General features: G+C 34.8%; 1 protein-coding gene across 3 annotated transcripts in view; it reads right to left on the reverse strand.

Annotated features, from left to right (window-relative positions):
- ARHGAP5 (Rho GTPase activating protein 5) overlaps positions 1 to 13,181 on the reverse strand; it is a 79,320-nt gene that overhangs the window by 26,899 nt on the left and 39,240 nt on the right. For 2 of the 3 annotated variants that reach the window (XM_044917797.1, XM_021695293.2), the window contains one exon: positions 7,833 to 7,980. In XM_044917797.1, coding sequence (XP_044773732.1) covers positions 7,833 to 7,980 — 148 coding nt within the window. The remainder of the gene's footprint in view (positions 1 to 7,832; positions 7,981 to 13,181) is intronic. The other variant, XM_044917798.1, reaches the window with a different exon arrangement.

Raw genomic sequence — 13,181 nt, forward strand, 5'->3', positions numbered from 1 at the left:
CAAAAAAAAGGCTTAACAAAACACACAACCTTAGTGAGCTGTGGGACAAATTTAAGATGTCTAACACACATGTAGTTGGAGTCTACAAGCAGAAGTACGGTGAAATAAGAGGGGGAAAAAAGATATTTCAAGAAATAATGGCCCCAAATTTTACAAATTTGAAAATTATAAACCAAAAAGATGCAAGAAGCTCCAGAAACCTCAAGCACAAGTATTTTTTTTTTTTTTAAAAGCACACACTAAGGAACATTTTAAATAAAACTGCTAAAAAACAGAGTAACTTTAAAAGCATCTGGGAGTTCAGGGAGAAAGGAGAACACATCACATACAGAGGATAAATATATCGTGCTTAGACAATGGAGAGCTGCATGCAAAAGAATCAAGCTGTAACCTTTTCTTGCACCATAGACGAAAAAACTCAAATGGATCACAGACCTAAATGTAAGAGCACTAGCACCATAAAATTCTTAGAAGAATATACAGGAATAAATCTGTGTGACCTTGGATTGGGCAAAACCTTCTTAGACATGATACTATGAACACAGTGAAAAACATCTTTAAAAACTGGGCATCATCAAAATTTCCAACTTTTGTGCTTCAAAAGCACAAAACATCAAGGAATGTTTTTTAGGAAAAAATTTTTGCAAATCATACTTAAATGCAACTTGCATTCAGAATATATAAAGAGCCTTTAAACTTAACAGTAAGATAAATAACTATTTAAAAATGGGCAGGGGCCCCTGGGTAGCTAAGTCAGTTACGTGTCTGACTTCAGCTCAGATCATGATCTCACGGTCCTGGGATCGAGCCCTACCAGGGGGTCTATCTTCAGTGGGGAGTCTGCTTGAGGAAAATTTGCATAACATCATTTGTCTTCAAGGAAATGAAATCAAAGCCATATCAGGTATCATTCCACATCCACTAGGGTAGTTATAATAAAAAAAAAAAAAAGGAAAATATTAGCAAAGATATGGAGAAACTGGAACTCATATATTGCTGGTGGGAATGTAAAATGGTACAGTTACTTTGGACAATAGTCTGGTAGTTTCTAAAGAATTTAAACATAGTCTACCATATGATCTATCAAATCCATATCTAGGTACATACTCAAGTGAAAAACATGTCCACACAAAAACTTATACAAGAATATTCACAGAAGCAATAGTCACAATAGTCAAAAAGTATAAACGAGCCAAATGTTCACCAATGGAAAATTATTCAGCAATAAAACCGAAGTACTGATAGATGCTATAATATGGATGAGCTCTGAAAATGTTACATTAAAGAAGCCAGTCACAGAATACCAGTACAGTTAACTCAATAGAGACAGAAAGTTAAGGGTGGGTGGGTGTGGGTAATAGGGAGTGACGGCTTAATGAGTATGGGGGGGTCCCTTTGAAGTTAATGAAAACGCTCTAAAAATAGGTTGCACTGATGGCTGCACAACTCTGTGAAGATACTAAAACACCACTGGATTGTACATTTTAAATTGGTGAATTGTAGAATATGTGAATTATATTTTACTAAAGCCATTATATAAAACGATTTATAAATCTTTCTTTTGAAAGAAAATCTCTCTCAAAAATGATAATTATCTGTTTAAAGCAAAAATTATAAACCTGTATTATGATGTTTAAAACATACTGTAGAATTATAAGTCAATGGAACAGAATAAAACACCCAGAAATAAACCCACAATCATACGGTCAATTAATCTTCAACAAAGCAGGAAGGAATATCAAATGGGAAAAACAGTCTCTTCAAATGGTGCTGGGAAAACTTATCAGCTACATGCAAAAGAATGAAACCAGACCACTTTCTTATACCACATTCTTATACCACACTTTCTTATACCACAAAATAAACTTGAAATGGATTAAAGATCTAAATGTGAAACATGAAACCATAAAAATTCTAGGAGAGCACAGGTAAAAATAATGTCTTTGACATCGGCTGTAGCAACTTTTTTCTAGATATGTCTCCTCAGGCAGGGGAAATAAAAGCAAAAATAAACTAGTGGGACTTCATCAAAATAAAGTTTCTGCACAGTAAAGGAAACAGCAGCAAAATTGTTCTGAAAGGCAACCTCAGAATAGGAGAAAATATTTGCAAATGACATATCTGATAAAGGGTTAGTATTTAAAATATATAAAGAACTTATACAACTCAACACCCCCAAAAACAAATAATCCAGTTAAAAAATGGGCAGAAGACATAAACAGACATTTCCCTAAAGAAGACATACAGATGGCCAACAGGCACACGAAAAGATGCTCATCATCACTAATCATCAGGGAAATGCAAATCAGAACTATAATGAGGTATTACCTCATATCTGTTAGAATGGCTAAAATCAAAAACACAAGAAACAAAAAGTGTTCATGAGGATGTGGAGGAAAAGGAACCCATGTGCACTGTTGGTGGGAATGACAACTGGTACAGCCACCCTGTAACAGCATGGAGGCTCCTCAAAAAGTTAAAAAAAGAACTACTACCCTATAATCCTCAACTGCGCTACTGGGTACCCAAAAAATACAAAAACACAAATTCAAAGGGGTACATGACCCCAACACTTATTGCAGCATTATTTATAATAGCCAAATTATGGAAGCAGCCCAAGTGTCCACTGACAGATGAATTCATAAAGTAGTGATACAGATGTAAAATGTAATGTTATTCAGCCATAAAAAAGAATGAAATTTTGCCATACGCAACACATAGACAGAATTAAATGTTAGGCAAAATAAGTCAGAGAAAGACAAATAGCATATGATTTCACTTATATGTGGAATTTAAGAAACAAATGAGCAAAGGGAAAAAAAAAAAAAGGGAGAGACAAACCAAGAAACAGACTCTTCACTATAGAAAACAAATCGATGGTTACCAGAGGGGAGGTAGGTGGGGAAATGGGTAAAATAAGTGATGGAGATTAAGCAGTGCAGCACTTGTCCTGAAGAGCACTGGGTGATGTATGGAATGGCTGAATCACTATACTGTACACCTGAAACTAATATAACACTGTATGGTAACTATACTGAAATTTTTTAAAAATTGCAGAATTAAAATGTACAACAATAGAACAAGGGATGGAAGGTTAAATATACTGTTACTAGGTTCTAAATTCTACATTATAGTGGTGTAATATTTGACAATGAGCTGTGATTAAAGATATGTATTTCAAATACTAGCATATCACTAAAAAGACCAAAGACAGATATAACTGATAACCCAAATCTGGGGTAAAACATAATTTTTAAAATATTCAATTAATCCAAAAGATGGCAGGAAAAGAAGAAAAAAGGACTAATAATCACATGGACAAAAACAAAAACAAGATGGGAGATTTAAAACCTATCATATTGATAATTAAAAACCAACGATCTAAGGGGTGCCTGGGTGGCTTAGTCAGTTAAACGTCTGCCTTCGACTCAGGTCATGATCCCAGGGTCCTGGGATCAAGCCCCGCATCCGGCTCCCTGCTTGGTGGAGAGCCTGCTTCTCCCTCTCCCTCTGCCTGCCACTCTGCCTACTTGTGCTCTGTCAAATAAATGAATAAAAAAATCTTAAAAAAAAATCCAATGATCTAATAAACACTCCATGAACAGAAATGAATTATCAACCGCAATGATATGCTGCTTACAAGAAGCTAAACTAAATATAAAGATACAAATAGGCTACAAGGATGGAAAAGATATACCACACAAACATTACTCAAGGAAAATACCACTGGCTATGTTAATATTACACAAAGTAGACTTAAGAAGGAATACTATAAAGCATAAAGAGAATGCTTTATAATTATAGCTCAGTTCATAAAGCAGACATAATCCTAAATGTACATGCAACTAAAAGAATTTCAAAACACATGAAGCAAAACCTAACAGAATTGAAAAGGAGAAAGACATATAATCATGATGGCAGATTTCAAAAGTATTCTATAAGTAATTTTAAAAAAAAGTCAACAAAAAAAAAATCAGGAAGGATCTGAGACTTCTTAAAGAACGTCACGTGATCTAACTCCCATTTAAAGAACCCTTCACCCCAACAGCTTAATAAAACATTCAAGGTCCCAGGGAACATTCTTCAAAACAGAGTATATTCTGGGATATAAAACAATCTAAATAAACTTACAGTAAAATCAAACTGCTTGTTTTCCAACTGCAATAGAATTAAACTAGAAATGAGTAACAAAGATATCTGGAAATTATTTAGAAATAAAATACTTCTGGGAAGCCTAGGTGGCTCAGTCAGTGAAGCGTCTGCCTTCAGCTCAGGTCATTGAGCCCCACATCGGGCTCCTTGCTTGGTGGGGAGCCTGCTTCTTCCTCTCCCTCTGCCTACTGCTCCCCCTACTTGTGCTCTCTAATAAATAATAAATAAAATCTTAAAAAAAATAAAATAAAAGGGGCGCCTGGGTGGCTCAGTCGTTAAGTGTCTGCCTTTGGCTCAGGTCATGATCCCAGGGTCCTGGGATCAAGCCCCCACACTGGGCTCCCTGCTCTGCGGGAAGCCAGCTTCTCCCTCTCCCCTTGCTTGTGCTCCCTCTCTCGCTGTCTCTCTCTCTGTCAAATAAATAAATAAAAATCTTAAAAAAATAAGGAAATAAAATACTTCTAAAATAACCAATGAGTTAAATTAAGAAGAAATCAAAAGGGAAATTACAAAGTATTCCAAACTGAATGCAAATGTAAACATATCAAAATCTGTGGTATACAGCTAGAACAATGCTTAGAGGAAAATAGTTAACATTAAATGTTATAGTAAAGATTGGTCAAAATCATTAACCTAGGCTTCTACTTTAAGACACTATAAAGCCAAATGAAGCAGAAAAAAAGAGAATTAAAAGAATTCACTGAATTAAAAAACAGACAAAATACAGGAAACAAAAATCAATAAAACCAAAAGTTGGTTCTTTGAAAAGATCAGTAATATTGATAAATATCTCATGAGGGGGAAAAAAGACACAAATCAGTGATACATAATCAAAAGAGAAGACATCACTACAGATGCTATAGGCATTAAAACACTGATAAGGAATTTTATAAACAAGCTTATGCCACCTTGGATGAAATGGATAAACTCCTTGAAAGACACACAAAAAACCAATGCTTACTCAAGAAATGAAAAATCTGTAAAGCCCTGTACCTACTTAAAAATTTTAATCCATAGTTAAAAACCTCCTCATAAATAAAACTCCAGGTCCAAACAGTTTCACTGGTGAATTGTACTAAAATTTAATAAATATTACCAATTCTGTACAAACTTTTTAGAAAACAGGCTCAAGTCTGTGATGCCAGTTTTACTCTGATACCAAAACCAGACAGAGACACTGCAAGGAAAGAAAACTATAGACCAATATCCCTCAGGAAGCAGAAATCCTTAACATTTCAATAAACTGAATCCAGCAATATATAATATAAGACAAAACGTTATGCCCAAGTGGTATTTATCCCAGGGATGCAGTTTAGTTTAACATTTGAAGATCAATTAATATAATTTACCATATAAACAGACTTTAAAAAGAACCATATGATCACCTCAACAGATGAAGAAAAATCACATGACAAAATTGACATCCATTTTGGATACAAGGAAACAAAAATAGAAGGGAATTTCTCAACCTCATAAACAGCATCTACAAAAACCCCCAACAGCTAGTTATCATTATTATACTTCATGATGAAACACTGGATGCTTTTTGGGTGATGAAAATGTTCTTTATCTTGACTGTGGTGGTGTTTAAATGACTAGAGTTATCAAAACTCACTGCACAATTAAAATTGGGTGAATTTCACTGTATGTAAATCATCAATGAAGTTGAATTTTAAAACGACCATAATGGCTTCTTCAAGGTTGTTTAAGAAGTTCAGTCCTTTAAACAAGGCCTGGTGATTGATTATTAACAGTAAAAGGACTGCTCATTTACACCACTATGTCTACGGATCTCCAAACAACAAAGTACGACTTTTAAATATAAGTATCTGATATATATTTACATTATAAGTAAAACCTTCAAAAGATGGTTGTGCTACAAGTGCATATTGAGAATTCAATACTGAACTCAAGCAACTGAGAATTTTCTGCTAAAACGCATCAGCATTAATCAGTAAATCAAATACACTACCACTACCACCACACAAGAACTGGGCTTTATCTTCTATATGTTCTTATGGTCTTATGGTACCCTCAGTACACTTCTAACAAAGCACTTAAATATATAAATTACCTGTCAGTTAACTGAATTAATTCAAATTATGCTAAGAATTGTGGTAGAATTTCATTTTATCTTACACTTGGAATTCATTCATTTTCCTCATACCAAATCACTCAACTCGAAAATATTCAAGAAATGGGAATTTTAATTATAAAAATAAATGTACAGAACACATTACTTTATTATTTTCTAATTACTAAAGAAAAATACTTCCTAATTCCTCAGTCATATCCATAAAGCCAAATTATTTACTAAAGCAAATGAGTTCTTTAAGCTCAAAGCAGAAAGCTAATATTTTAAGGACCTCTGCACTTCTACTATGCTAAAGACGGATAGAAATATAGACAAGAAATTTGGCTAAAATACACTTTGCTGAAGGAAAAAAACAAATGATTAAGAGTATATCCAGGGGCGCCTGGGTGGCTCAGTCGTTAAGGGTCTGCCTTCAGCTCAGGTCATGATCCCAGGGTCCTGGCATTGAGCCCCACATCAGGCTCCCTGCTCGGTGGGAAGCCTGCTTCTCCCTCACCCACTCCCCCTGCTTGCGTTCCCTCTCTCACTGTGGCTCTCTCTGGCAAATAAATAAAATCTTTAAAAAAAGAGTATATCCAAATGTAGGCTCTATAAATTAACATTTATTAACGGAACAGGGAAGATATAGGCTATTTCAACTATAATACTAGTGGATAATAGTTATTGTCCCATATTCTACTCCTTTATTAAAACTTAAAGTCAGCACTTCTCACCAAAAAGACAACCCAACAGGTATAGAACTGTACATCCAAGTAAAAATGAGCTTGACATTTTAGACAGGACAGATATCCTAGTTTTGTCTTTTAAACAACGCTTATTTACCAAAGAAGATCATTAAGAACAAATAAAGTTAAGATGGAATTAGTTCATGTTTTCAAACTATTACATTTTGTAGTCCAATTAATTACTGAGGTTTCATGATTAACTCATGTTTTTAAATGCACATAAACATGATAATATTCTACCTTTATTCCTCAATTTTTACTAGTCCAGCCCTCAGATAATAGTTTACACTGGACAAAGTAAACATGACACAGGCTGGTTTTCAGAATAATGAGGCTATCTGCACACTCCTTAAAAATACAACTCAAACCATATAAAACACATCAAGATAGTGCTGCTGAATAAACAGTAACATCTCAAACAAGAAGCCTTTCATACATTTATAAATATTGTTATGGAATTTAAAAATTCATGTGTAAAATGGGTAATAAAAATAGTACTAGACTTAAAAAAAATTGAAAACTTTCAAATTATCTATTTAAAATCATAACTATGATTAAATAGTAGCATAATTTAATAATCAAGTTATTCTAAATTCCGGAATAAGGGAAGTAACATTTTAGCATTCGACATATCCATTTATCAAAGAGAAGTCCAACAAAAGCATTAATGGCTAACAACAAAGCTTATCAAATATCTGATAGTTATGTCTAGAGTTAATACTCAAGACAATCAATCCTAAGGAGAACTATACACCTCTTTCAAAACTTAGCTTTTATGAATCATGAGCATTTGACAAACTGTTGGTATAGCAAAAGTGAACTTTTAAATTAAATCTCTTGCAATAATACTTCTATCCTACCTGTATCTTCAATAAATTCCACACATTTTTCAACAAATAGTGGTATGGGCTTCTCAGCTGTAACCAGATCCTGGAGGGGCATCCCAAAGTAATTACTTTCCCAATTTCTACGTGTTGGTGGATTGAAGTTCTTAGTTTTCTTTTTCTGCTATAAGAAAACATATTCAAGTTAAAACTATTAAAATTAATTTTCTTCAGAATAACATTAGTACTCAGCAATGTAAATACACATATTTTGCATCAAAAGAAGTATTTAAAAGCCACATCCAACCTAAACGACCACCAATATGGGAATCCCATTAAATTCTGCTAGAAACAACTTGAGCAATGGAAAGAAACAAACTGTGAACAGAGAAAAAACTGACTAAAGTGTTCCTTTTGGAAAATAATAGGAAACTAGATAGGTAGGGAAATTAGAAAAGATCATTTTTCAATGCCAACTCAAAGGAAAAGCTGGGAGTAAGCAATGCTCAATTCAGTTTATGTGTAGTCTACTAATTCTATTTGGTCTTTGGGGCAGGTCCAAGTGAGGTTTTTGTGCATAGCTATATTTATAAGAACATAATATAGCTTTAATTATTGATTATACTATGAAACTATGTAACTTCACAAATTCAGTCCCATCATTTGTCCCTTATTTTCCCAGTTTCTTCCTATCTACTGACTCTATTCCTTAAATGTTACGATAGGTTTCTTATGTAACAGATAAAACAGTTTCACAATAGTAAAAACAAAATGAAATACTAATTTTCAGAGTTTAACTTCAATCTAGCACTGGGAGAAAATGGGTTCTTAACCAGGGAGTGAACATCTCAAAAACCTAAGGAGGTACTGTCTAGAATTCAACAGCTGAGGAGATTCTGAGTCAATTTTGCTGGAGTAGGATATTTTAAGCATTTCCAAAGATAATTCTATTATACATTCCTAGTTGAGAATCTCTACAATATAGGAAGATGAGTAAATTTTCAGAAATTCAAAGATGTTAGAGCATTTTTATTGTTCCCTTTTCAGTTTATCTACAAATTTATTTTCTCTGATAAATCACAAAGCTATTCAAATTTGTTGTAAGTACCATTATTGATTTGTAAATAGGATAAAAGCATACCATTTCTTTTCAGAAAAGGGGGGGGAATAAGAGAGGGAGGGCAGGAGAGCTTTCTATGCCTAAAGTAATACCCATCTTAATTTCCCATTCTTTCTGGAGGAGTCTCTCCTTTGGATAGATTCCCCCATAGATCCCCCAATGTATTCTTCCAAGTCTCCGGCTATCTTGAATAATTAACCAAGTCCTTTCTTCATTTCAATTTCAGGCTGCTCCATCCAGCAAACTTCCAGAGCTCATGAAATCCAATTTCTAAATGCTCTCAATGATATGGATTATATACAACCCTGATATGTACAGATCACATATAATATAACTAGGTCTCTGGAATGTTGCCAACAAAGCACTAGAATGTTTGATCTGGCTCAAGACCTAAACCCACCAAGTCAAGTAGTGTGGATCCTTACTCCTTAAATAATCCTTCCGTTACCACCACCACCACCACCACCAAACCGGAATATGCAAGGAAGTGGAAATGAAGACACTTAGGTAGGATAGTGGCTGAGTCCTCTTTCTCAGGAACATTAAGATGCTTTCTAGCCTGCAAACTACCAGCTGCAAAATTTGATTAGAAAACTGAAAACTGAGGCAAAGATGGATGTTATTTCATTAAAGAGATAATACAGCAATGAAAAAGATTACACTTAGATAGATTAATGAAAAAAGCAATGCCTGGCCTATGACGGAAGCAACAGGAATGAAATGATAAAAAGATCTTAATAGATCTTTGCCACCTAAAGAACATAGTTACAAGAAAAGTAAGCTAGCTGGTCCTAAATGTTCCAGTCAACTTTTTTTTTTTAATTTTATTTTATTATGTTAATCACCATACATCATTAGTTTTTGATGTAGTGTTCCATGATTCATTGTTTGCGCATAACACCCAGTGCTCCATTCAATATGTGCCCTCTTTAATACCCATCACCAGGCAACCCCCTCCCCCCTAGAACCCTCAGTTTGTTTCTCAGAGTCCATAGTCTCTCATGGTTCGTCTCCCCCTCTGATTCCCATCCCTTCATTTTTCCCTTCCTACTATCTTCTTTTAACTCTTAAGAAATCCTTTTTTTAATACTGCCTTTTAGGAATCAATCTAAACTCTCAGATGACTCTGAAAACATTCCACCCTTATCCTTGGGATCATAGGAAAGAGGAAAAAAAGAAGTGTAAACTTTAGTAAGCACTGAATACTTGATTAAAATTGGGAAGGTGAAGACAAGGAAATAAAATAAGGTAGATTCTCTGGCTTATGCTCAGGGAACATCTCCCAAGGTCTTAAAAATTACAAGGGCAAATTATTTAATTCTGTGGTTATACCAAGATTCAGGGCTAGTAATCTAAGGTAATGAAAGGCTAAGTGCCTTGTAGTATGGAATTTCTGGCAAACTCTAAAGGGATAATTTACTAACAAAGAACTGCCCTGACAGCTCAAGTCACATATATTAGGAGGAAAAAAAAAAAAGTTTTGTGATTTTATTAATTTTTATTAATTTTTCTACTAACTGGCACTGATATGAAAGAATATTCTTTTTTTTTTAAAGATTTTATGTATTTAACAGAGAGAGACAGCGAGAGAGGGAACACAAGCAAGGGGAGTGGAGAGGGAGAAGCAGGCTTCCTGAGGAGCAGGGAGCCCGATGTGGGGCTCTATCCCAGGACCCCAGGATCATGACTTGAGCCAAAGGCAGACGCTTAACTGAGCCACCCACGCGCCCCTATTAAAGAATATTCTACGCAGAATAAGTTTGGGATTAGAGATTCCTATAATTAGCTTTTATGATGAATAAAAATGTATACAATCTCTTTTTCTAATAGTGATAGTTCTTAATCATCAGAATTCAGGGAGTTCTTTTAAAATATGTGGATTTTGAAAAACTCTACATAATTCTGATATACATCCCTTAGTTAGGAGTTGCTGATCTACAGCTATACATATTTATACCAATTCAAAATGAATTTTTTAGGTTAAACTAAGATTAGATGATTACAACTGCTATAAAATGCCATCAAGGTTCTCTGAAACGCAAGAAAGGATGAGGAGTATGGTTACTTGGTAATTACTTCCATAACTTTTGAAGAAGCATTGTCAGAAATGGCAGCCCCCAATTAAAAAATTATGCCAGCAGGAAAACATCTGATTTATGATAACCCAACTTTTGATTCATACTTCAGTAACACTATCTTTATTTCTGCTTAAATGCAAATGCCCAGTCTTATTTTTCTGGCTACTCAGGCAAATCTCATGTCATGTCAGCTGCAAATGAATATCCACAGTAAAATAAGCATCCTGTTCACAAATAATGTATACAGTGTTATCAATTAAGTGTTCAGCAGACATTAAAAACTACCATTAGTGTAAGAAAACAGGATCAGGAAACGGTATGTAAATAGCTTTCTAGAAACTGCCCTCCCAATCCAGTAGTATCAGCAATACAAGGGAGGGCATCTAAGCAACATCCTCAAATAAAATACTGTAATCAATAACACTGAAAAAACATACCTCAACTGCTTCTTTCGTATTGAACTGAAGAAAAAGAGTAGTTAAGGAGGCTTTCAAAGAGCCAATCCAGGAAACAAGAAAATTTGGTATTCTCTCAAAGAAATGAGACAACAGGAAGCAAAATGTAAAGAAACTGGAGGAAAAAAATTCATTAAAGAAATCAAAATCTCTTCAATAAGATTCCATATAACTGTAAAGATCAGAATAAAGTGAAAAAGAGCATCAAAGTTCCCCTTTACTGTATCATTCCTATGACACGTTCCAAAAAATACTCTTTTGCTTCCATTTTAAAAAGAAGTCTCAATCCTCCTCTCCTTAGCTATTTGCCCCATAATGCTACTCCCTTCTGCAAACTGCAAAAGTCATATATATATTAGATATTTCCAATTCCCTCTTTAATGTACTCAAATTAGTCTATCACCCTCATCACTCCACTAAATCTGTTATTAAGGTCACCAATGATTGTTTTGCAATAGTTAGTTCCCAACTTTCATCTTACTTGACCTTTCAGCACTCTTTCTTCACTAGACTTTGAGAACACCACCTCTATTACCTCACTCACTCTCCCCTTACTAGTCTCCTCTGCTGGTCCCTCTTAACCATCCTTGTAATGCTGTGAAAACCCCAGGCCTCAGTCCCTGACCATCTTTCTTTCTCAACACCTACCCACACTCTTCATCTTGTCATCCATCTGCTGATAACCCAACACTTACAGCTCAGCTCTTTTCCTGAACTCTAGACTCATTTGAAACATTCTACTGGACATCTTCACTTGAATGTCTAAGAAAGGTATCTTTAACATCTGCAAAACTAAACTACTGATGATTTCCTTAAAATGTTCCCCAACTGCAGCCTTATCCATCTCGCATGCTGACAATTCCATCCTTTCATTTCAGTAGCTCAGGCTAAAAATCTTGGAGTTATCCTTGATCCCTCTTTTTCTGTCATACCCTACTTCCAATTATCAAACAAATGTATTAGATATAGAATCTAGCTATTTAAAGCTATCATTTCATACATCTACATTATTACATCAACTGCTCAATCCATTCCCCCCCTTGTTCTACCACTATCCCCTCAAACCATTCTCAATAAAGCAGCCAGAATGACAGAGGCTCCCTACATAGCAGCCTACAAAGCCATATATAATCAGCATGCCTAGAACTCTGCCTCTTTGTATTCCGACTTCATTTCCCTCTACTTTCTTCATCATTTACTCCTTTCCTCCAGCCACATGGCTTACTTGCTGTTTTAACAGTCAGGCATGCTCCTGACTTAGGGCTTTATTATATTGGCTGTTCCCTTTACCATTTCAACGAGACCTATAGTGACTACCCTATTAACAACTGTAATCTTAATCCCTGTCTTCTAGCTCCTGTCCAGTATTCCCAATACCTTTTACTGCTGTTTCTACCTACAAGACTACATTCTTTACTTATGTATTATTATTTCTGTTATTATTACTTGGTGTCTCCTACTACAATTTAAGCTCCACACAAGGGCAGGGATTTTTATCTGCTTTGTTCATCAACATACGCCAAAAATCTGGAATACTGCCTGTAAAAAAGAGCAAAGAACAAAAGTATTTGAGGTCTCTTGAAATGACGAACGCCAATATGTAGATTAAATGATCTCATCATGTACTAAAAAAGATAACAAACAGGAATGAACCATCAAGTTACAGACCTATCATATTCAACTCAGTAAGCTTCAAAGAATCTTAGAATCATCCAAGCAGAAGAAATCAAGA

This window comes from Neomonachus schauinslandi, chromosome 9, assembly GCF_002201575.2.
Source record: "Neomonachus schauinslandi chromosome 9, ASM220157v2, whole genome shotgun sequence".
In the NCBI taxonomy this organism is placed as follows: domain Eukaryota; kingdom Metazoa; phylum Chordata; class Mammalia; order Carnivora; family Phocidae; genus Neomonachus; species Neomonachus schauinslandi.